Source organism: Rutilus rutilus, assembly GCF_951802725.1.
Source record: "Rutilus rutilus genome assembly, chromosome: 1".
Lineage (NCBI taxonomy): Eukaryota > Metazoa > Chordata > Actinopteri > Cypriniformes > Leuciscidae > Rutilus > Rutilus rutilus.
In genome coordinates, this window is record NC_140209.1 from 40,555,619 (window position 1) to 40,580,783 (window position 25,165).

The 25,165-nt window shown below is 38.2% G+C and overlaps 2 protein-coding genes across 4 annotated transcripts; one reads left to right on the forward strand and one right to left on the reverse strand.

Annotated features, from left to right (window-relative positions):
- The first annotated feature begins 194 nt into the window (after nucleotides 1–194).
- Nucleotides 195–4,269, forward strand: yipf2 (Yip1 domain family, member 2). Its single transcript, XM_084423754.1, has 9 exons — nucleotides 195–483; nucleotides 572–648; nucleotides 731–873; nucleotides 983–1,063; nucleotides 1,754–1,841; nucleotides 1,975–2,091; nucleotides 2,363–2,529; nucleotides 2,610–2,792; nucleotides 3,701–4,269. Exons 2-9 carry the CDS (start codon nucleotides 618–620, stop codon nucleotides 3,803–3,805), a joined length of 915 nt encoding a protein of 304 aa, XP_084279880.1. The 5' UTR covers nucleotides 195–483; nucleotides 572–617; the 3' UTR covers nucleotides 3,806–4,269.
- Nucleotides 4,270–5,372: 1,103 nt separating this feature from the next.
- carm1 (coactivator-associated arginine methyltransferase 1) lies at nucleotides 5,373–22,020 on the reverse strand. Of its 3 annotated transcripts, none has more exons than XM_084423582.1 (16): nucleotides 21,777–22,020; nucleotides 19,259–19,384; nucleotides 18,956–19,062; nucleotides 18,640–18,744; nucleotides 14,203–14,313; nucleotides 13,261–13,438; nucleotides 12,385–12,475; nucleotides 12,092–12,173; nucleotides 11,046–11,131; nucleotides 10,834–10,923; nucleotides 10,534–10,671; nucleotides 10,359–10,448; nucleotides 10,167–10,279; nucleotides 9,963–10,043; nucleotides 8,785–8,853; nucleotides 5,373–7,104 (listed from the first exon to the last, which is right to left on the reverse strand). In XM_084423582.1, exons 1-16 carry the CDS (start codon nucleotides 21,937–21,939, stop codon nucleotides 6,965–6,967), a joined length of 1,770 nt encoding a protein of 589 aa, XP_084279708.1. In that variant the 5' UTR covers nucleotides 21,940–22,020; the 3' UTR covers nucleotides 5,373–6,964. The 3 variants fall into 3 exon arrangements, with proteins under 3 accessions (XP_084279708.1, XP_084279707.1, XP_084279706.1); XM_084423581.1 differs by having other exon boundaries at nucleotides 9,945–10,043; XM_084423580.1 differs by having other exon boundaries at nucleotides 9,963–10,279; nucleotides 21,777–21,999.
- Nucleotides 22,021–25,165: the final 3,145 nt, after the last annotated feature.

Consider the following 25,165-nt stretch of genomic DNA (forward strand, 5'->3'; position numbering starts at 1 on the left):
CCAATGACAAAAAAATAAAAAAAGGACACAGAGGTTTTATTTAATCAAAACCCTTTTGGTCTTAGATGTAATACAACGTGCCTTGGCGGTACCTCATTTTGTGCCATCAATATACTGGAAAAATTATGAACAGGTAAAAAAAAAAAAAAAAAAAAAAACAGTTTTAATTCCGGCTTTGTTCCGGTCACGTGGTCGTGTTTTGACGCACCGGAACCCTGCAGGTGACGTGGAACATGGGTACGATAACGTTAAATCCCTGATATTAAGACGGTATCAAATCTATTCTGGCTTCAGTCGAATCGGTCAATGATTTTTTTAAATATCAGTTGATCAAAGTATACTGTTAAATAGCATCCGGGCTGACGGAACACATTTTTTTTTACCTGCTAGCTTGAAACAATCTAAATAGTTGAAGTTGCCAGAAGGAGTCAGCGTTGGCATAACGTTACTGCAGGATTAACGTTACCATATTGTAGCAGCCAGGTGAGTGAATTAGTGTAAATCTGATCTGATTTTAGTACTGACGGCTGTTGAATGATTTTGTCATGTTTATTCTCTTTTTCCCTCGCAGATATTATTCTAATGAGAACTCCCTGAGAGACCTGTAATCTCCAGTCATGACTAGCCCAGATGATTTAAAGTTTCAGGGTAAGGTAATCTGCCTCTGATATGTGCCACCTTGTTCTTGTCTCTGCCTCTCTGCTTTAATCTTCGTTCTGCTCGTTTCCAGAGTTTGATGAAGCCGCAGATCTCCTGTCTTCAAATCCTGGAGCCTCAACCCTCAGCATCTCCAGCCCAGCTGCTGCAGCCTCCTCTGAAGAGGTGAAAGTTGACCTGTCAGACGATGAAGACAACCAGCAAGAGAGTTCAGAGGTGAGCTGCGGAACAAAACGGCAAATAAGGGCACACAAGTAGCTGCTTGCTTCACATGCCTCTTAGTTAGGATCAATGGTATAAGCCAGTTTGTTCATTATTCCCACAGCTGCTTGGAGGTGAAAAACAAACTGGTGGTTTTTGGACGTTTGAATACTATCAGTCGTTCTTCAACGTAGATACATTGCAGGTACGTTGTTTTCTTACTTCTGGCTTTCTTTATAACCCTTGTATTATATTAAAAACATGGGTACGGTCACTATATGTGGGTCCCTAACTGGATTCACTATGATTTACCAAAAATCACACTATGGGGTTAAAATAGTAAACCTTTAACATTAACCACACATTACAAATAATAATAATAATTCCCACAAACTGTATAATATTTTAGTATTGTAACTATTTTTTTTAAACTATTTAAAAAACATTTTAAAATGTAGAAAAGGACTTATTCTGTGCTAACAGTAGAAGTATGGCACTAGCAATGCCAAGATCATGGGTTCGATTCCCAGAAAAATGCATATGCATGAACTGATATGCCAAAAGTATGCCTTCAACGCAGTGCAAGTTTCTTCAGATAAAAGTATCTGCCAAATACATGAATGTAAATATAAGGGGAGTTGAGAAACTGACATAACAAAATGCATCAAAAACAAGTTTTTTTTTTTTTTTGTGTGTGTGCAAATTGAACCACAAACATTCATACAGTAGTACTAGTACCTATACATTTTAGTCTTGATATCTCATATCTTGATATTTTAAACTAAGGGAGATCCTGGTTGCTTGGTCATTTACTTGGAGCTACCACATTCAAGTGTGAACATCAACAACTCGGGTGCCCTAGTAATTGTATGTGCTGTCATCTTTATTATTGTAGGTTCTGGATAGGATAAAGGGCTCAGTTATGCCTTTACCGGGACGGAATTTCGTCAAACACCACATTAGAAGTAACCCTGACCTATATGGTAACGTACCATATTATTTTTAACCACTTTACAACACACCCAAACAATTTATTTTATATTTGAGTGTATTTTTGCTTTGCTGGATTCTCAGACAGTTGATTTTTTTTTTTTTTTTTTTCTTGCTCTCTGTCAGGTCCTTTCTGGATCTGTGTGACTCTAGTGTTCTCAGTGGCCATCAGTGGAAATCTCTCCACGTTTCTGAGCGAGAAGGGAAACACACATTATCACTACAGACCTGAATTCCACAGAGGTGAGAGGGGCAGTAGGAATGGGAATTTGTAGAGAATGATACTGCTTCTGATTTGACCTAACAATATACTTTACAAATATATTAAACAAAAATAATATAACTTAATTGTTAACATTTGTTTTTAATTCATATACATTAACTACATACTTATATGAACCTCCAATCAGATTTTACACTGAACCCACAACTAATTTGAGTCTTTTCAAGTCACGTAGCGGTTTTGTTTCTGTCATTCGCTTCTGAATATACTAAAGGTTTCGTTCTGTTTTAGTCTCGATTGCAGCAGTTACCGTGTTCCTCTATGCATGGCTGGTGCCTCTAGGAGTTTGGGGCTTCCTTACGTGGCGTCAGAGTGTTGAGAGACAGATCAGCGGTTACACGTTTTTAGAGACCGTGTGTGTCTACGGTTACTCTCTCTTCATTTATATCCCTACCTCGGTAAGTTTGAGATCATGTTTAAAAACACACGATCAAACTTCATCATGTTAGACCCAATAAGTCATGATCTCTGTTTTTAGATATTATGGACCATTTCCTTCAACTGGCTCCAGTGGCTGTTGATTGTCATTGCCTTGGTGATCTCTGGCTCCGTGTTGGTCATGACGTTCTGGCCGGCTGTTCGCGATGATACAAAACTAACGGCTTTCGCCACCATGGCGGTTATAGTGTCACTTCATGCTCTTCTGGCTGTCGGCTGCAAGGTGAGAGAAACTCGTCAACTGAATACTCCAGGTCAAATACACCTTAAAAGTATTTAGCTACATCACAGAAAATAATTTTTACTCGTCTTTGAGCTGTAAAATTCCTTAAGTTGGCTTTTCAAGGTGGGGTTAGGGTTATTCATTACCATAATTCCTGTAATATCTATTTGTTGAAAGATTGGCTATTATTTTGCAGATTATTTGAAACAGTTTGATAGCACAGGGAATAAACATTTTAATATAATATGCTTTGTGCTTTCTTTCAAGTCTGTTACTTTTTACAAATCAAAGGATTGAGTCCATATTATTTTCTGTGATATTTGACAAAAGATGCTGTTAATAGAAGGTCAAGTGATTTATAATCTGGCATACACTACTGTTCAAAAGTTTGGGGTCAGTATTTTATTTTTTAAGAAATTAGTATAAATTCTTTTTAGCAAGGACCCATTAAATGGATCAAATGACAGTAAAGACATTTTCAATGTTACAAAAGATGTACATGAAAAAATTATGTTTCAAAATTGATATTAATAAGAAATATTTCTTGAGCATCAAATCATCATATCAGAATGATTTCTGAAGGATCATGTGACACTTAAGACCGGATTAATGATGCTGAAAATTCAGCTTTGCATCACAGGAATACATTTCAATATAAAATTTTGATCAGATAAATGTAGCTTTGGTGAGCATAAGAGTTCTTCTGTTAAAAACATTCAAATATATTACCGACCCGAAGCTTTTGAACGGTTGTGTATCCTTTGAGAATGACTGAAATACATATAACATAAACTTCCCTTTCAATTGTACATGAAGTGTCATTTATGATTTCTTCTGGTACAATTACACCATCCATTGTGACAAACGCTCAGCTTTAGTATTTAATACATTTTCTTCTCTCGGTTTAGCTCTACTTTTTCCAAGTGGCAATGTACACAGAACCATCAAACTCCGGAGAACAGATTACCCCAGCCTCAAATCACACATCACTTACCTCGGGAAAACCTCAATGACCAACTGAACTCAAGGGTCTTTAGATTCAAAGGACATGGAAAATGCAATGAAGTATGAGTTCTTATAAGTGCAAAGTGTTTCTAGTCTGTAACTAACCCAGCAGATAAAATAACCTCCCTCAGATCACAGGTAAAATTATTTACTGATGACTTTAGTTTGTACTATTTTTCTTGCATACATATAGTGACCTACCTGATATTATTTTCCTTGAGTGTTATGGTCACTTATGTCAATTTTTGTGTTTCTTTTATTCAAGATGAAGTAATTTAAAAGTGATCATGCATTACTGTGAACTGATTTGAGGTTTGCCTTATAACCCCTGACTGCTTTATTTCCTTTGAAGGCTACTTTATTTTTTCTGTAAATTGAGAGAGGAAATACATGTATTAAGTATTTAATTTTGCTTTCCTGGGCAGTTTTCGGTTTGATGACACTGTGGAATAAAATAATTTTTGTCAGGGTGGACCTTTTCATTTTGAGCTTGTTTGGTTTGCATGGATATTCAACCAGAAAAGAAAATGAATTTTGTCATTAACTCACCTCATGACTTTCCAAACACATGTGACTTTTTTTTCCCCGTGGAACATAGATAATATTTTGAAGAATGTTGGTAACCAAACCGTTTTGGTGCCCATTTACTTACATTGTATGAAAAAAAAAAAACAAGACATTTCTCAAGATATATTTTATGCTCCACAGAAGAAACTCGTAGTTTTGAAATGACAAAAGGATGAGCCAAAGACAGAACTATCCTTTTCAGAAAGAAGATTCACCCAGAAATAGTTCAGATCATTCCCAAACCCTCATGTTGCTCCAAACCCGTATGACTTTCTTTTTTTCCAACAAACTAATCCAATCTACTCTTTTTCATACAACAAATATGGACAGAGACCAATGGCTGACAAGCAGAAAGGGCATAAAAGCACCTTAAAATTAGTATTCTGAAAAAAATACAATAGCTTTGTGTGATAGACAAACCCATGTAGTTTTAATTATATAGAAAAGAGCAGCTTAAACAGGCTGCAATTTTTATTTTTCATGAAAGACAAAGCTAGAAAGTCATAAGCGTTGAACAACATGAGATATTAACACTTTACAATAATGCTTTGTGTGTTAATACAATAGCTAGCATGAACTAACAATTAACTCTTTTGAAGCTTTTATCTTGGTTAATATTAATTTCTACATATATTTTATACAACATTTCAAGTTGTAGGCTATAAATTAACAATATATTACCACAAACAAATGAATTGACAATGAACAATAGTATATGTATAAACTAACATTAACCTTGATTAATAAATACTGTAAAAATTGTTAGTTCATAATATCACATTTATATTAACAAACTGAACATCGATGTAAAATGTACTGGATTTATTTAATTTTTAATCTGTTTAAGATCTTCTTCACTGGAAAGCAGAAAATGAATCTTTAGCCATCTACAACCAATCCAGATCACGTGATTCCTCAAACCATCAAGTCTGATTTTATACTTTGTTTTTTTTTTGCACACTCATCCATAAAACATAACAAATGCTACTGTAAGCAGCCACACGTAGGGACTTCTCCATCAACATTTAATTTGCTCCTTTTTTTGTCTGTTGCTTTTTTTTGTGAAAGAAAACTGAAACAAAACGTTAATTCTACAAACTAACAGACATGGTTGTTTTCATCTCATGAAAGTTGCTATTTCAAACCAAATGAACAGAAAAAAAATTGACTGGAAGCGGTGCATACGACTTCAAAGTCTTCGATGGGGTTTTCGTCATATCCCCGGTGTGGGAGGGGAAAGAGGGAGAGAGAGAGAGGAGGAAATGAGGAGGAAAGTTATAGCTAGTCGGGCGTCACTTGATCTCCTCCTTTCCTCAATGAGTCTCACAACACACAGAAGTTGACAAAATAAAGGTTCAAGGGATGTAAACTAGGATACTGCCATTCCAAACAGTTGTCCTGCTGCAGCGGTCAGTGTGTGTCCACGGACCTCACGGTTTATATCATTTATCCTTCCGTCTTCTTCCCCCAGTTGCCGACTGTCCGTCCCAGCACTCCGCCGTCCTCCTTGGCTGGTAGTGGAGGGTTTGTTGCTGGTCTTTTTATTCCTGAAACCTTTTATGTCCTTAAAATTGACTGAGAATGAATCCGTCAATTTATAAGTCAGATTTGCTTCGTGTTGGAGTCGGGGGGGGGGGGGGGGGGGCGACAGAAGCGGTCTCGATAAAACCACGCTCAGAATTCACCTCAGGGAACACCAAGCAAAATACATAAATCTGGGACTGCACTACGTTAAAACAGTCAGAAATGGAATGAAAAGTAAGACGATCTCTATCTACGCTATGTTTGTCTACAGGCAGGATCCAGCGGTACTGTGCTAGTAGTCGTAATGAACTCTGCGAGCCTACAGCACGTGTCCATCTCTTCAGGTGAGCGATGAAACATTTTAGGTGAGTCGAGGTGGCTGTTAAAAGCCCGTTGAAAAGCTGAGAGAATCGAGATGTGATGGCCAGTCGATGGAAATGTAAAAAGCCAACAGTGAAGAGTAGGTTCAACGTAGCTGGGCTTGGGCTTGGAACAGTAGCAAGATCCTGTAATAGATCTCCAATTCATATCAATAGTCAGTCGATGATGGCGTATGTGCGGCTAAAAAAAAGTGGGAGTTCATGAAGGAAGGGGGAACATGTGCAGATTTGTAAAGCATTTATATATTTAAAAAAAAAAACGTGTCCCGGCGACAGCGTTTCTCGGACCGAGTCCTTTCTGTTGAGTCTTGAGTCTCTGGTTTGTGCTTTTTCAGCATGCTTACAGACAAGTGCTGCCTCCTAGTGGCTGGTGTGGAGCAGGCGCTGCGTGCGGCTGGGGAGGGGAAGGGTAACAATGACACACCTCAGACGTGTTGAACTGGCCGAATGCCTGCGCACAGGGTCGTGGGACGGATATGTAAGAATAAAACACCAGTGAGATAAAGAAAGAGTTTAGAATATATATATACGTATACATGTATATCTATATATAGAGATAGCGAGAGAGAAAGAGAGAGAATATAAAGTCATGGTCAGAAACTGGTGCACTGGTTTTGGTATTCTGAATTTGGCTGTGGTTGATCTTCAGGGGTGGGGGGGTGGGGGAATTGGACATGCAGAGGCCATCCCTTGGCCTTAGCTCCCGTAGTGCATGGTGTTGCTGGGGATAGCCATAGGAGATGCCATGGAGATAGCTGGGCCGCCCATGGTGAACTGGTTGGTAACGGGGTAATGAGGACTGCTGCTGCTGGGACCCTGCTGGGCAGTTGTGGCCCCTGAGAAGAGATAAAAGCAATTAGCAACAGTGCATCCTTTGCATTTATGAACACTTGGCGTCCAAGATCTTAAAGTCCAAAGTCAGCTTGCTGCGATAGTCTGTGTTACCGGTGGGCGGCGGTCGTTCAGATTTTTATAGTAATAAAAATCATTCAGTTCAGTTAGAGAACAGACACTACAATTAAAAAACTGAACGTGTCTGCTTAATGCAGCGTGAGCCGAACGAGAGTCGCAGCCCAGATCAGCGGCAGGAGACAGATTTGATTTATCACGAGTGAGGAGGTGGAGGAACAAGACGATGGCAGAAGATTTGGTTTCAAAGAGAAATGTAAAAGCGCCTATTTGGCAATATTTTGGATTTAAACCCAATGCTAATAGGGAACCTGCAAATTATGTTTTTTTCTAGTTGTTGTGTTTTTCATTAAGAATAATAATAATGAATCCACCATTCAAACAATTGCTGCAAACAATTTTGGTGCCAATTCGAAAAATGCGCACGGACATTCATAACGGTGCGTGTCCACTGGGGCACAGCGAGCAAGTGTTTTCAGTTCATTACAAGCGGCAACTTTCGTGTCTCTCTCTTGAAACCAACACGGAAGTGACTTAAACTGCAATTCATCGACTGGCCACTAGAGACTGGGTGCAAAAGAGAGTCAATCCCATGTTAATATGCCCAACTTTACAGCAGAAAAAAAAATGTTTGCAGCCTGGTGCAAAAAGTGGTTTTGGTTTATATAGCTAATTTTGCCCTTTATGACAACTGTGAGGGGGGTGAATTTTTTTATACCTCATCCGTTTAAATTATATTAAGCCTTAAAGTTCTGCATAATTAAGGCCGTGGTCACTTGGGTGACAGGTGGATTGTCGCTGCGGTCACTACTAGCCGTTTGTTTGCTGTCTGTTAGCCGTCACGTCAACTCAAGCTAATTCCAGCTGCTGAACTTTGCATCTCTGACATGTTTGTGCTTTTTTCGGGATTATTAATTCATACAATTTAATACACGCATTATACCTTCGTCCACGCCTTTGGATTCCGTCGTTGTCGAGTATCGAGAGAACAACAGCGCTGGTTTTCAGTGGTTTTCCTCTGTGAACATGCACTAATGGATGTCTGACAATTTCGTTGCTTTTTTTTATTTTTAGATTTAAAAACGTCTATAGATATAGAGGCTACACTCGTTCTGCGGTACCGTTGCTCTCACGGAACAGATAGACTATAAATGCTTATTTAACTTTTTAGTGTTAAATATAAAGTACCGTCAGATGAAATCCCGCAGGTGCTTCCTCCGTCCATGCAATAAATGCACATCCTTGAATGAGCGCGGATTTCGAGTGCATTTACTTGAACTTCTTAGGTAATATCTATGGTTTGACACATTTGAGGGGCGGCCAAAATCAGAATTTAAAATGGACTGAATAAAGCTCTCTACAAACTATACTTTGGACTTAAGAGATCAAATCAAAGATCAATCACCACTAGGGATGAGCAAAACTACCTTTTTTTACGAGTTAACTAATTATTTACGGTAGTCCACCCCCCCCCCCCCAGTTTTTTGTTTGATACAACATGGTGAGTCAATTACAGAATTATCCTTTCTGGGCGAACTATCACTTTAATCTGTAAAAGTGCAGGTCTTGTTTAACTCTGTGAGGACATTAAGAGAAGCGACACTCACCCTGGACGATTCCAGTGCTCATTATAGAGCCCATTCTGGAGTGAGTGTGGTTCACAATCCCCGTGTTCACTGATGGGGAAAAAGACAAGACACCGCTCTTCAATTTACACAAAAGGAAAATTAACAAGAAACACATGAACACTTGACATGAAGCTGACGGAGACTAACTGTACTGTTGTGTAGAAAACCTTTCAATAACAATTCAATTCAATTTATTGTCCAGTAAAGGGTTTTAGAAGAGATACATAATATAAGCATGTAATGCATAGCTTACATTAAAGGGGTCATATATCATACATTTATTTTTTTGTATAAAAATCTGTTTTCTGCACCAAAGATGTTTTAATGGCCATATTCAACCCTCTCCCAACCTTTATTATATACTAAGTCATACATTACATAATAATCTTGTCTCAAATGATCAAGTTAAAGATCAAAATATGATCCTTCATAAAGTGGCCCCTTTAATATCACATTTTTTTTTTATTTGATTTCATCTCAGCCTTTGGTTCATAAAGGGATAGTTCACCCAAAAATTAAAAATCTGTCATTTACTCACCCTCATATTGTCCCAAACCTGCATGAATTATTTTCATCCTCAGAATATAGCTGAATATATTTGTAATATTCACTCATCATTTTTGTCCATCCACTAAGTTTTTGGTTGTGTGCAAAAAGACTCCTGGAACCAGCCAATCAAGCTCTTACCAGGCATACTACAAACTTCCAGGCAGGTGTGCTGAGGCAAGCTAAACTCTGCAGGACAGTGGCCCTCCATGAGCAGGTTTGGAGACCCTGCTTTATATAATGAACAGATTTAATTTAGGCTTTTATTCATATATAAACATTGATTGATCAAGACGCATAGAGCGCATCAAATATGGTGAACACAGAAGCTCAAACTTGCTTGATGCGTGAGAACCAGTGAGGTCTGAGCTTCTGGATTACTTTCACCATGTCTTTCTGTAGAGTGGATTTGATGATGAGAGAAGATTACAAATACCTTTATTTGTGTTTCAAAGATTAACTAAAGTTAAGGATTTGGAGAGACAGAATTTTCATTTTTGGGTGAATGGTCTCTTTAATTGAACCACACCAGAGAACATTTCACTCCACATGTGTGTGTATGTGTGAGTGTGTGTGTGTGTAAATATCCATACGTGCATGCGTGTCTGTACCAAGGGGGATGAGATTGTTGTGGGAGACTGTTGTCCCACTGCCGCCGATGACAGTGCTGAGATCATAAGCTGTAGGCATCCCTGACAGAGACAGCAAAATTTGAGTGACATTACTCCAGTTATGCAAAAGCAGTTGGATGGGAGGAATTGTGGCCAACTGCTGTAAATGTGAAAAGAAGACAAGAATGATTGTGTAATAGCTACCTGACACAGCCATGCCTTGGCTCATGCTATAGGTTCCCCCAGTGTTCCACATGTTCTCTGAGGGGGAGGAATAGTGTGACCCTGGAGGTGGGGTGGGTGTTGTGCCCGTGTACCTGCAGAACACAGCATAGCGTAAGCAACACACGTTTCAGACATCCTCTTATCGGTTTCCAAAGCGATGCGTCCTCTCACCGGAAGAAGGGGTTCTTGAGATCAAGTAGATTACTGGACTTGGAGCCTGTCTGGTCCACTTGAGCAACAATACTAATGTCATAGCTTTGTCTGTGAGGAAGTGGAAACAAATGAGGGAGTTAACCACCTAACGTTAACGACCTGAGGGTTAACACAAAGAATTGAGTGTGCTCACCTCTTGTTGGCGATTAAAAGTGCAGTGCCTGACATTGTGTCCCCTGCCTTGGCAAAGAGAGGTGACTGCAGCAGACAGCGCACCTGGTACCAGTGAGTGAGGGGTTCGGTGGGGGCCGTAGAGAGCCACACAGTCATCCTGTACACAGAGAGACAGCACAAGTCACAATACTGGGATTACAAAACATAAAAAAATTTAAAATCACATACAAATTTCAATTTCAAAATCACAAACATGATCAATGGAAAGAGAGGTGACTAAAGTGTGAAATCACTGTGAAGAGAATGTTTGGGAACATACGCTGATCCAATGAATGCGACATCAAACCAAAAAGCCAGCCCATGTACAAGCCCTGAATGCATCATGTGGAATTTGAAGGGGATTTCTATCCTGGGAAGAGCAAGAAAAGAACATATTAAAACATTTGACAGGCCAACACGCTTTATACCATATTTTAAAATAAAAAGGCTGCATTTAAATGCAATAAAATTATGCATTTGGTGGACCCATACTTGTAAAGATCGTCTTCTTTAGCTTCTAAAAAGTTGACCGTATATTTCACTGATTTGGCCATAAGGATCCTGATATCAAAAGTGTCCTGAAAGAAATGAGAGAATAAATGAGAGGTGGCAAGACATCCCAATATAACACTCGTTTTTGCATGCGGAGGACGAAGAAACGGGTCAAATCAAACAGGACGACATGCTGTGAGGCCTCTTGTCAAGGACTGAGCCACAGTAAATCAGACTCAGTCCTAGCTCAGAGGGCTCTCCCGCCACAGCCTGAACTCTGGAGGATACTACAACAGCGCCCCCTAGAGCCAGACCACAGCAGGTCACTGTCCCAGCAGTGCAACACCATTACAGACACAACAAATGCCTGAACAGCTGACTATTGCTGGATATAAACCATACGCACAGACTTTAAACTACAATTATCATGTATGGAAATCAGTGGACTGAAAACAGAGCACACAATCGACAAGTTAAATTGGCCTCTCAAGGGCACGAAAGTGGAAATAGCTCTGATGGATTTCAAAACACTGAGGAGCCTAGATGAAAATCAACAACTACAATTACATGCGTTCTTGTTCACAAAGACATGCTTCATAAACCTTCCTTGATGGATATACATTTATTGCATACCCCCTGACCACAGACAAACAGCGAGCTGTACTTCCAAACATACTTCCCCGTGTCCTACATGAAACTGCCATTGAATACATTTTCCTAATCCATGAAGCCTGGTGCCTTTCTCCATTTCCTAGAAACATCCTCACTGTTCTCATTTGGGCTCAAGTACGTAACTCAATCCTGTCCGTATTTACCCTCAAGCCCTCTATAGCCAGCAAGGAGACAAATCTCCAGTTACCTTCATACTTCATACACTATTTATCAGTATAATCTTTCCTCTGAAGGCACAAACACAAGCTAATGTGTTTTTATGGCTTTCTGCTTCATGAGCTTTCCAAACCGTGGCTAACTCTAAAAAGCTAGCATGTACTTATGAATTAACTAGCATACACTCAATCTGCAAGTCATTCCCTCCCATTTCTCACCACAATAGGCTGTCTGAAGTATTCATCAACTGCAGCTCCTCTCAGCGCAGACAGATCCACCCCATGGAAAGATGGCTGGTACCTGAAAGACAGGAAATTTAAGTTTTTCAAGTATAAACAAAAGAAATCTTCCAGTTATGTCTTAGTCAACTGCTACTATCTGTTTATTTACACTTTGAGTCTATCATTTGACATTTTACATAACTGCCTGCTTATTTACTCACACTCGTAGTACATTTTGTGTCTTAACTCCCTCCCCACCCAATGTCTTATCCTCTTTTTAGAAAGCTCACCAGAAATTGGCCTTCGTAAACTGCTCCATGTAAAGCTGCTCATCTGTGAAAGGAGCGAGGTGAACGTCTCCAATGGTTGGAAACATTTTGCCTGTATAGAGAACAGAGGTGTGATATGTACAAATATTGATGAAATAGTAGGGGGTCTAACGGTATATGCATTCATCCTGAAAATTTCCGGTAAGGGTCTTACGGTGCGGCATGTATGTGTACCAAACAAATACAGAGTTGTGTTAACCACTGCACATGCAGAAGTTCTCTGTGTTGGCAATGTAATTTTAAAATGTTCAGTTTACCCCCAAAACGGGACAATATCGTTTATTTTCGATATACAGTGATGTTGCGAACACATCTGAAAAATAACGAAGGACACAGTGAGCTACTGCCAGTTAAGTGCACGATACAAGCGGTCTTAAACATGAGACGTACATTAAGCGCTTCAAACTAAATCATAAACCTGCGTGGTTTGCCCTACTGTCAGATGCATGTGTTTAATGCGATTGAGATGCGTAGTCCTCAGTCCACAAATTGCATCTTACGGTTGTATACTTACTAGTAAATGTTTCAAATTAATGCAAGTATTTCCATTTTGCAAGCGAGTCTCTGTTTAACTCAGCAGACTTTAATAAATTCTGGCGTACGTATGCGTGTCAAATGTAAGCACTTCAAACCCACCCAATTACAACCGCACCATAAACTGCAGTGTGTGTTGCTGCCACTGATTAATGATAATAAGAAAAACGTGTTATTTTTCCACCCGTTGTACCGAAAGCATACCTAACCGTCATTGTGTACCGTTACAAACCCTTATGACCTAAGCACATGTTAATCTTTTGTTGATTGGTTCTTTTTACTGAATAACGCTTTTTCTCTTACCGCTAGGCTTGAGGAATTTCTTGGCATGTAGATAGCTCTCCAGCATCCTTTCGTTGAACAACATGTAGCCCATGGGTTCAGAGATAATAATGTCCACCTGCTCGGGTAGGGACACTTCCTCCACTTTCCCAGGAATCACCACAACACGCTCTGACAACCTATTGCTGTTCACAAGAACCTGTGGACGCACAATTATTAGCACTACTATCACAACTTAGAATGACTTTCGATAAGTCAAGGTCAAAGGCAATCTTATAACCTCCTAGGGTTCTAACTTGTATCGATAGTGGCTTTGGCATGATACCACATTTTGGTATTAATACTAAATTATTTTTTTGTCATGCATTCCTATCCTTTTTCAGGAGGAGTAAAAATTACTCTCTATATTACTCAATACTTAATATATAAAAAAATTATAATAATATTAATTTCATTATACAACCATACTTATTAAGTACCAGTATACTACACAACTCAATTATCTGCATATGTATTAATGGTTAAACGTGATTTATTAATGATTCAATGTGATGTATACTCGTGAAATAAACACTACCATTTAAAACGTTGGGCTCAGTAAGAATTTTTGGAAAGAAATTAAAAGCAACGATGCATTAAATAGATAAAATAATTAAATAAACAGTAAAGAAATGTTACAAAATATTGTTCTTAAAAAAAATATAAAAAAAACAATCACTTGCTATTCATCAAAGAATCCTTAAATGTATCATGGTTTCCACAAAAATATTTAATGGTTTCAACATTGATAAGAAATGCTTCTTGAGCAGCAAATCATCATATCAGAATGACTGATGAAGGATCATGATGGGATACTGAATACTGGAGTAATGATGCTGAAAATTCAGCTTTGTCAAGAGACTTCTTTTCGTAAACTATTGAATGGTAGTGTTTGTTAGTGATTGAGGAATCTGTATGTCATACCTCTGCATGTTGAGCCATGGTGCTGGCCTCCACAGCATAAACTTTACGGGCACCAGCCTGAGCTGCGAAAAATGATAGAATTCCAGAGCCACAACCTACATCCAGCACCACCTGAGACAAGGACACAAGAGGGAGGAATGAGAACAAGAATCAATGCATTCAGATAATAATGCATTCAGAGAAGCATTCACAAAGGAATAACCTTTTTATTAAATGGAGTGTTTTACTTAATTGTAGTAAGTTAACTGTTCCAGTTTCAGACATTTAGGTCTGGATAACATTCAATCTAAAAGTCAAGGGGCTCGTTCTTCGTACGTTGCTTATTACATCCGAGATCAAATGACACATCCAAGATGATTTCATCGTGCTAATCATAATCCGGCTAATTGAGTTCTTCGAACACACTTGCCGGATAGGATTAGTATCGCTGGATTGAGTTATCTGAGATAACTGCGCGTTCACGCGCTGGCTTAAAAGGGGATATGTATCGATAGTGGAAACATTGATCAGCAACGCTGCCATTGGCTGCTCAGCGTGGCCAAAGAGCGCGCTCAGTTTTTCTCATATTATATCTATGTTTTTTCTCCTCAGCAGAGCAAGAACTAATAGTCGAAGTTTATTCGGAATTTTTATGTTTTAATCAAAACGCCAGGGAACACCTCAAAGTCTGCAAAAGCCAGGAGAGAGGGCTGGCAAAAAGTAACAGACAATTTAATTCCGTTAGAAGTGGCCATGTTAAATGTTTTTATCACTTATTAGCCTATATTTTTGTATTTTAATAATTGCATAATTACTTTGTTCATTGTAATGTCAGAGTCACCACACTAGAATATGGGAACAAATAAAAGTGAAATACAAAAATATTCTAATGGTAATTTTTAGTTATATTATAGTCTCTTTTATGAAAGGCACTGTTAAATAAATGGTTGTCTGTTTATAAAACAATCAAGAAAAAGGCTGAGAAAAAAAAAAAAGATCTTAGTAGCCTACACTGTATTTTTGCTGCATTAAATTAAGGCCATATAGTCATTTCAGCTGTTAAATCGTGAGCAATGATGAATTGCTTTGACTTGTGGAAGTAAAAACTGATAAACTTATGTTAATGTAAAAATATGTATTGAAGAAGAGTTCAAAAAGAGTTATTGATCACATTTTTCCCAAGTGTAGTTCATTGTAATGACATTGTGTTTTCCTCTTTTGTGCACTTTTACATAATACACCAACACTTGTTAACTTAAGTGGACATTTTCTAACTTTCCAAAGGAAAGAAAGTATAAGACTTTGTAATGTCCATTTGTTTCCATTGCACTGGACAGTGAATAAACCCTCTCAGATAACTGTCATATGGAGGAACTAGCCTACCTGCAAGTGCATAAAGAACTTTACTTCATTTATACTTGTATGCTTTATGGCTGCAATATAAGTTTAAGGATTCCACATCTACAGAAAGGCCTACAGAAGAGTCTGCACAGACAGAGGAGACATAGGCCTACAGGTGGGCAGTGTATAGCCAACGTCTCCTTTTATTTGTTGCATGAGGCATGTGTCTAATATCTCTTGTTGCAGGCACTTGACCACTGGCTTTTCTTTACAAAGAACAACTGAAATAAAACTCAAGGAACTAAGCATATTTGTCTTTTATTAAACATTTAATGAAAAGTGTATTTTTTTTTTTTTGGCAGTGTTGTGTAATATGGCACATGCAACAATGTCACAGGCCCTGTCAGGTGTGCAACCCTCAGACTTTTCAGACACTGAAATCTTCCCTGTAGTTAGCCAAAGTTAATTTCATTGTGTGCCCTTGTCCTGGCTAGAGCTGCATTGTAACTGGTTTGGGTCAGGGAATGGGGTCTTAAAACACCTGTCTGCAGGCAGGAACATGTCATAATCTATGAAGAAATGCAGTTCTGTTAGGATCAGCATAAGTGTATGTATTACAGTGAGCTTGATATTTAATTGTGGAACTTTCCTTACCACTTTCAAATAATGTGCATAAATGTGAATCTCTGAAAATTCTTAAGTCATACACAGATCCTGACCATTTTGCTTTCACATTTGTGATATGGAAGATTTGTCAACTGCCTTTTTTTTATTTGATATAATATTATTAATCTGGAATATTAAGAATCACAATAGTAACTGGGCTGCACATTTACATTGTGAACCCTCTTTCTGTTCACATAATCCCCTTCATTGAGGCCTTGATGGCAGTCTAGCCTATAAGCCTGAGTGACATACTGTAATCAGCATGGTCATGATCGCATGATCTTCATAAAAAAATATTTAAATAGTCTAATAAATAGTAGGCTATAGTCTAATAAAAATAAATAAATAAAAGCTGCTTAAAAAAACTGATTTACATTGGGTCTTCAGTGGCTTGGAAATGCCAAAAACAAAAACAAAAAAACAAACAAACTAAAACTGTTTTTTAAACCTAAAAGCGCCAGGTAAACTCCGAATGACACGACGTACAAACAGCACTTTCCATCAAGTTCTCCGCATCTCCAATAGTGTAAAGGAAAGAGCCACTCGCAATTAATCTTAGGGTACAGTTTGTGCTGTAGTTAAAGCCCGACTCCGACAAGTCGAAAATAAATGTGCGTTTCCAACAAATTAATAATGTAAACGACAATCTCATGAGTCACGAGGAAAAAAAATATATATCAGAAAGTGCACTATCGCACTGCGCTGGACTTCCCGTATCATCTCCGTTTATGAGCCGCAGTCTAATCGTGTTTACATGAAATAAGCCTGCTCCCGAGCAGGTTTAAGCTTGCGCACCTGTTGCTATGACAGCAAGTCCAGGATGAGCGTCGAAGAACCAAACAATCCAAGATCATGCCAAATCGTCAACAATCAAATCCAGCTAACTGAGTTAGCGACGTACGAAGAACGGTCATAAAGGTCATAACAGCCTAAATATTCAATTTTGTTATTTTTTATTTATTTAAAGAGAACAAGAAATGCTACGGTAAGCTCAGAGAAAGCAGTTCTGAAACTACTCAATTCCATGCCAAGTCCTTTTAAAGTAGTAATTAATTGAATTTCTTGATCTTTTGACAAAACATCCTTTAAGTTTCAGAATTCAGAAAATATCCTTGTTAGCTCAAAAACATTTTTTATTGAAACCAAGCTCTTGTTCCGAATTTTGTCACATAGTGACATAAGAGTGTGACTAAAGACTGCCTCTGCAGAAGAAAATCAATGCCTACTCCTACATCACATCGTTGGCCCCGCTCACAGGTGCGTTAGTTAGATTAGAAGGAGAGAAGAGAGATACAGGATCACCGGACTAAAAATAACATCACCTTCCAAAGGATCCTAATACTAGGAAAGTGGTTATTTATTATGTGAATGTGACTGTCTCAGTACAGCATTATTTGTTTGTTCGGAACATTTCACTGTGGATTCTTTAGTAAATCAGTCGCAATTTCAGTGCTGGCTTTGCAAACAGACTTTTACTATAAGATATGAACCGAACAGAAATGCGACAAGTAACTAACTGTGTTAAATTCTAATGCCTGATCTGTGACCAGTGATTTCTAATTATGTAATGATTAATGTACAGTCAGACGCTCTTTATTGTCTTAAAACCGCTTATTGCCGTTTTGCGTCAGTAAATCAAGACAGTGACTAAACGATCTATTTCACATTGTTTCTCTTAGTAGCATTAAAACAATGTTATTTAAATTGTGATTAAATTATATACAGAAAGTGATCAAAGAACGCTCAATCACAGCGCAAGTTTATCAGTGACTGGTTCTGGACTCTCGCCAGAACTCCCGTTATAATCAATGACGCTGCCTACACTGCACAATGAATCTCTTACTGTATTCACATCATGTTTACACTGTTAGTTATGATGAAAGCATTCGTGAGAGTGCAGAAATAGAGTTGCAATGATGAGATCACTGCATTCACACGATCAACAGACTGTCTATCATCGGCTAATGCTTGTTGCTGCAATCTTTCATGCGATGGGAGTAGATCTAAATATAATGCTGTAATCAACACTGTAAAAAGATTTTGAGAGAGTTCCACATGTAATATTTATTTCATATGCAGAGATGAAAATCATAAGTGGGCATTTAAACTAAAGTCTCACCGCAGACACACCCCTTTCCAACAGGATGGTCAAATCATAAGTGCTAAAGTATAAAATGGGCTTTTATTTCTAAATTATGACAATATTTGGTCTAAAAATCATATTTGGAGGGTGCCCATCTGATGACTCCAATGATATTCCTACCCTCCCTTGTACCACTCAAATCTCACTGCTGACATTAGGGTATGCCAACTTTCCACAGGGGTTGAAACATCAAGTCCTGTTAGCTCTATCTATATACTAACATTATAACTGCACCTCAGGACACATTATATATAAAAAATAAAGTTCATGACCCCTCCCTTTAAGAGTACAAAGAGAGATAACAGTACTTTATCCTTGAAGTCTGTATGATTCTGGAGGATGGCTCGTTGATATGTTCCAGTTCGCACGTAATCCTGCATCATGTTTTGTTGCTGAGAGAGGTAGCCATAAAACTGAGAGAGAATAAAAATGAAAGACATTCAGAACATGTCACTTCTGTCGATGATGGACCATTAGAATACAAAAGAACATTAGAGATTAAATGGTAGTCTGGATTCCTGTTAAAACTCTTTTAAAATGATCTCTTAAGGTTTTAAGATGAGTAAGAACAGGTTCATCAAATGTCACCTTTGCATATGCATGTCAATTTGTGGCAAAACAAACCTGAAAATACTGTACAGCTGAGGACTCCTCCGTCCTCTCACTGAAGACCGAACGTTCGCCCCTGTGTCCACGGCAATTCTTCAGGAGGTTATAGAATGACGAGAAATCTGGCAAACAAAACAACAGTGGACACATTAGGAGATTACATGCTTCATTGCACCATCTCTTTATTCAGGTTTGCCTATAATCATTTAAATGAGTTTGTACACTATGAGTGACTGCAGCTGTGCTTGTCTGAATGTCTCAGCGAACTGATAAATCACCGCAAAGGGTGATGCGCTTGTAAAAGGAGGTGAACTTTACCTGCTGGAGATGCAAACTGTAGGAGGACACTGTTACAGCCCAGAGTAATGATGAAGGACTGCTTTCCAACACGACTGCATTCGGTCTCTCTTGATACTGAACACTTAAAGACACATGTCTCCTCATCTGTGGAGAAAAGCAATTACACGGATATTAATATTCATGTATGATAATCAATTTATACTAATTAATATAAAACAAACAGAAAGTCCTGCCCAAAAAAGATCAATGTTTGATATTCATTGAAGAAAAACTGAATAAATGATTTGACAAAATGATATTTAAGAGAGAGACACAAATTCTTCATAAACAATGAACAATTGTGTTCCATAGGAAAAAAAAGAAAGAAAGTCACACAGGTTAAAAGGTTTGGAACAACATGAAGGAGAGTAAATGACAATGTTCGCTTTTTGGGTGAACCGTCGCTTTAAGATGGGTCAGTAGAAAGTTCAACAACAACAGCAACATTACTTTCAGCTTTATTTGAACTACACTAGCTCCTTAAAGGTTACTACTACAACCTAAACAAAAATGAAGCCAAGCAAACCAAATTAGTCCTGTTCAAAGACACCCTGGCTTTCTAATCACAGCAACAGTAATCGGTAATGCTAGGATGAGGGATTTTGTCATTTATTTCCCCAGCTGTTGTAAGATTAGGTCAGACTGTCCATAGACAGATTAGGCTAGTATTCATTTATATAGCCTAAGTGAGTTTAAAACAAGTACAGTCTCTCTCTCTGCAGTAATTTAAGAAAATACCTCTGAAACAGGAGCAGGGCACTGAAGCCATGAAAATCTAAGCATTAGAACAGGAGTGGTTCTTGGCATCTACCGTTCATAACGAACATCCTAAAAGACTGTTTACAACAAGCTAAGGAGACAACAGGTGTACCACAGTGAAAGTGAAAGAAACAAAGTGCTATAAAAACATGAATTAACAAGTCACAAGAGTGTGGAAGAGAGGAATTACTTCCTTAAAGTTGCACTCAACATGTTTTACTGGCTAAAAGTACAGTATATAGTCAATTTATTGGGCCATTTTATTTTCCCAACCCACTTATTCTGTTTGGAATGATGAATTTCACACAATTTGTTTTGTTTAAGCTTTGTAAAGCACTGGCTAAAAGTACAACACAAATACATCATTATCATTATTAACCCAGTCAATTGCACATTCACAACAACATGGACCATGTGACGTCAACATGGCAGCTAAGGGGGCGACCCGCTCCATGCATTTAATAATTATTCATCTCACACCAGTGTAAATCATTTTTATATTTCCACAAAATGTTAATTTCTTTGTGAAATGCAAAAAGCACATTACCATCTCTTTACACGCAACAATGAATGAATATTTAAGAGCGTAACGTTACTACTATCTCACGTGTATGCATAAAACGCGCAAGATATCCCTCTATCATATGCATTTCTCTGAATAAACTTGGGCTTTCGACGAAAAAAAATGCTGAGGGTTGAATTTGGGGATTAGTGGCATGCATTTGGAGCTCGAAGAATCAAAACTTTTACATAAGAAATCTACGGGCTGTGGGTCACGCATCTGTTTAAGTAAGACATTCATCTCATCCACGGGACATCGGCAGCATGAGGCTCCAAACAAAAGCCCTGAGATCTGAATGAACAGGCGGGACACTGGAGAAAAGGAGGCGGGGGACCCGCTATTGTTCCCCGCAGAACAAAGATGAATGGCCAAACGGTGCTGCCGTAAGAAACCTCCGCGTAATTTTACATTACTTTCGCAATGTTTTCTGCACTTTGTGGAAGAGAAACCGGACTGTTTCATGGTCCTGTATAGTAAAAGTAGAGAGGTGGCGCAGAACTGCGCAATCAATCAAGTAAACTCACAGCATCCATTCAGCCCAGCATCCAACCAGGTTAAAACAATTTCAATAAACACATCAAATGTTTACATAAATAAAACCAACGCAAATCATAACCAAAGAGGTTTCTGAAGCGCGATAGTATGACTCAAGGTTTAACTCAGACTGCGGCTAACTTTGTAGGCGCCAATCCACATTATCCAAATCTTTCCTTACTACCAGCTAATAATGTCTGGAAGAAAGCCGGAATGCCCAGGACATACATCTGGGGGGAAAAAACCCTCATGCACAGGACATGCATTTATATTGTATACTGTAGAAACGCACTCAGTGCTGAATTCCTGAATCTTGTGCGTATTAGCTGGGTAGCTGCTAACTATAAGCAGCTTAACACAATACGAAGTGTTTACGGATGCTAACATGCTACGATCAACGTGGTTTGTGGCATGCATGTTACAACCGAAGCCCTGGCTCCAGCCACTTTACATGTTTTAGAGAGCATACACGGGCACGAGAGCCGCATATGAGGTCACAACAACTCAAAAGCAGCCTGTCCCTGTGATCAGGGGTTGCAACACACGCACATGCCGCACGCACATCACTCTCATTAAGCTAAGCTAGGATACACCGCTCAGCTGAGGCCGGATGCAAAGAGTTTAAAGCCAGCATCTACTCACTGTTCGAGAGGCTTATGAGAGCCGCGTCCTGGTTGGTTTTGATCTCTAGTCGCAGAGGCTGCTGCTCTGAATGTCGCTGTATGTCTCCATTGGCGTCTCCGATGGAGAGGAGGCGCACGCCTGGGAACACGGACACCGCCATCTTCGATCTGGGGAGAGTCATACAGGCAGCTCGCAGCGGCTCAGATCTCCCCTGGAGGAGTCAATGGTCAAGATACTAGGCCTGACTTACTACTGCCTCCACATGGCCACATCTTTTTTTTTTTTTTTTTTTTAGCTGTAGTTCAATTTAAGACAATTTATGGGTTACTAAGAAAAAAAAAGCAGGAGAGAATTACTAATAAACATGATACAGGAAATGTGTGGCATAAACCTGCTTTATTGTACAGTATGTGAAAACGATGATATCTCTTTTAAAGTAGGACACCACAGGTGAATATGGTAACAAATAACAAAACAAACAACATCAGTACATAATAATAGTTTTGAATTACATGTTTTGTGAAATTTTATGTTTCAATATGCAAATGAGTAATTTGCATACCTTTCCACAGAAATCTGAACAGTGAATAAAGCCAGGATAAAAATACTTTTGTTAACATATTAGTGATAAATTCTTCTACAGAGGGGATTTTGGAACTCTTATTTTTTTTTTAATGACTTGTCATAAGCCAGAAAAACATCATGTTTTTAGGAATAAAATGCTATAAATCAGGAGGATATGTACAAACCCCTCTCTTCGTAATATAAAGTTTGTTGTATGTTTGCTACTGAATTGGAGATATACTGTTATAGGTTTTATTCATATTTTAAATTATCTTTTTTTATATTTTCTCTTTTCATTTTAAATGTTACTATTAATTTACAATTTTTTTGTGTGTAATTTTGTGCTTTTGACATTTCTATATAGATTTATTTTTATTAAATTTTTTATTCAATTCCAGTTACTTGTTTTAATGCTTCAAATTCAAGGCAGCATCTCTATTATTCGTTTCATTTAGTCTAATATTTATATTTTGTCAGCTTTATTTCAATTAACCAATATTTGTAATTGTTTTATTATATAACCTGTTGTAGTTGCTTTTAAAACCATAGAAAATTAAAATGTGATCTAGTTCAAACAGTTCGGACTCATTTTTATTTAATTTTTTGAACGACATCTTGATTCAGTTTTTATTAAAAAAAAAAGTATAGTATTATAGTTAAGTATGTCTTAGTGCACACAAATCGAATGTTGCTCATTTAGGCACGATCACACTTAAAAGGCAAGACATACATGAGGTAAACAGACTGAAAAAGTTAACAACACAGGGCAGCAGAAAAACCCATGTTCAAATGCCATTTGCATGAATGTCCAGTGGTTGACTGATAAAGACACAGTACAGATATATTTGCATGCAAGGGCAGAAAGTATATGCAAAAACAGGCCAGCTGATATGCTGCTCACAGCCAGTGGTGTTCAATTCATAGACTAAAGGTGCAACAGCCAGACAGCACTCTTTCATGAGCAAATATCAGTAAAAAAGAGATAAAAAAAGATAATTCTCCACTTGAGTCTCTTGTGGAAACACTGTTTAACATTTATGAAACTTCAAAAAGAACCATTACCCACCAGAAAATACATTTGACCAAAAAGTAGTACCTCACTCAGAAATGATTAAGAAAAGTGAATATATATATATATCAGAAACAGCATCGATCTTTATCAAAAAGAACCTGAGATTCAAGACATCTCTCTCCTTCAATGATTAATACAATTACCTTACACAAGTTTCTTGGCAATAACTGCCCATGTATAAGCCAAATCGTATCAATAAACACATAAAGAGATTCAGTATTTCATCATAGACCGAACACATTACAACAAGAAAGAATTTCTTTTTTTTTCTTCTTTTTTTTATGGCTGGTATTCAAATTGACTTGGCTACACAGTAAGAAATGTATTGCATATTTTTACATACATGCCATCACTTCTCCAATGGACTGTTTGACCAACTGAGCACTTTAATTTCCTCCTGAAACCACCTACTAATGTAAGTTTTGCACTAGTATGTCCTTAATTAACAGTATACAAATTAACACTTTTAAACCACCCTTCAGGGGTTTTTCTTCATAAATCACATTATTGAACGTGCAAGACTTCAAGTCACAATGCAGCTTACAAATTAAACAATTTAGTGTAATAGTGCTGATCCAGCTCTCAGCTCTGGGTAAAGGGGAACTGAGGGTAGTGTAGTGAAAGAGGAATGTTCAGTTTCTCCAGATTCTTCATGACTCCTTTAGAGGGAAGAGAGAGATAGACGTTCATATTCCTGCTTACATTCCGGTTAAACAGGAAATGTACAGAAAATAAAAAAAGTAACACTGAGCTGATTGTTGATACCTCAGAAGAGCGCACATGATTTGGGCGGTCGGAAAGGGTTGTCGCTGGATGGTACCCCCATGAGGAGAGGGTCCTTCTGGGCATTTTGCAAGCAGAAAGTCTTCAGATCTGCCGCAGCTTGAGAAACCTAGGAGGGAGGAAATATTAAATAAAATATAGACAGACAGAAACACCTTCTCCGTCAGTGGTTTTATTTTTATTAATCTCAACATTAATTCCAAAGACATCCAAACTACCTTGTGAATCTGATGAGAGAATGCCATGAGTGTGCCAAGCTGTCTTTCTACTTTGGACAATCTAAAATATAAAACATATTCTGGGTTGTTTAACACTTTTGTTTACTAATTCCATATGTGTTCTTTCCAAGTTTGGATGTCTTCATCAATTAACATGCTGTATGAAATGTGCTATATAAATGCCTTGCCTTGAGCGTACAGTGAAGAAAATAATAAAAAATAAAGAAAAACCACTGAAGGAGAAGGTGTCCAAACTTTTGGTTGGTACTGGATATATGCATATGTACAGATACAAGTGGTTTGTGGAGCAATAAAGGCTTAACTGGCCATCACATTTTCCTAAATCACGCGGTCAGGAGTTACAGAGTTTATTTGATTCATGATAAATTTAATAATAACACAAAGCCTTGTGTTGTTTTTAGAATAGTGTGCTTTGGGGCCAGTGGTAACTAATATAGATTTGGATTATTCCGGCCAACAAATGTGAGATTGTGTCACACACTCACAATCAACAAAGAGCTCCACTGTGCGATGCGCGCGACACCTCAACAAACACACAGCAGTGTCGTGCGCGCGCTATTGCCTGAAGTGAGTGGAGAGAGAGTTAAATCAAACACGACTGTGCACGAGAAATAGGTTGGAGGCTTTTAAGTTGAACTGTGATTATTATACACTTTACAAACGTTTAAAAACATTACTGTTAGGTGACAACGTTTGATTACATCCGATTAAAAGCAAATAAGAAACCGAAGGTAATTGCACAACCAGCC

Excerpts from the sequence above, each read along its gene's own strand:
- yipf2 (XM_084423754.1), top strand. The coding sequence starts at position 618 with ATGACTAGCCCAGATGATTTAAAGTTTCAGG. Across the intron at positions 1,064-1,753 it reads TCAACGTAGATACATTGCAG|GTTCTGGATAGGATAAAGGG; the intron begins GTACGTTGTTTT and ends TTATTATTGTAG. Across the intron at positions 2,793-3,700 it reads TTCTGGCTGTCGGCTGCAAG|CTCTACTTTTTCCAAGTGGC; the intron begins GTGAGAGAAACT and ends CTCTCGGTTTAG.
- carm1 (XM_084423580.1), bottom strand. The coding sequence starts at position 21,939 with ATGACTCTCCCCAGATCGAAGATGGCGGTGTCCGTGTTCCCAGGCGTG. Across the intron at positions 10,672-10,833 it reads GTCGCATTCATTGGATCAGC|GATGACTGTGTGGCTCTCTA; the intron begins GTATGTTCCCAA and ends CTCTGTGTACAG. Across the intron at positions 7,105-8,784 it reads GAGCACTGGAATCGTCCAGG|GGGCCACAACTGCCCAGCAG; the intron begins GTGAGTGTCGCT and ends ATCTCTTCTCAG.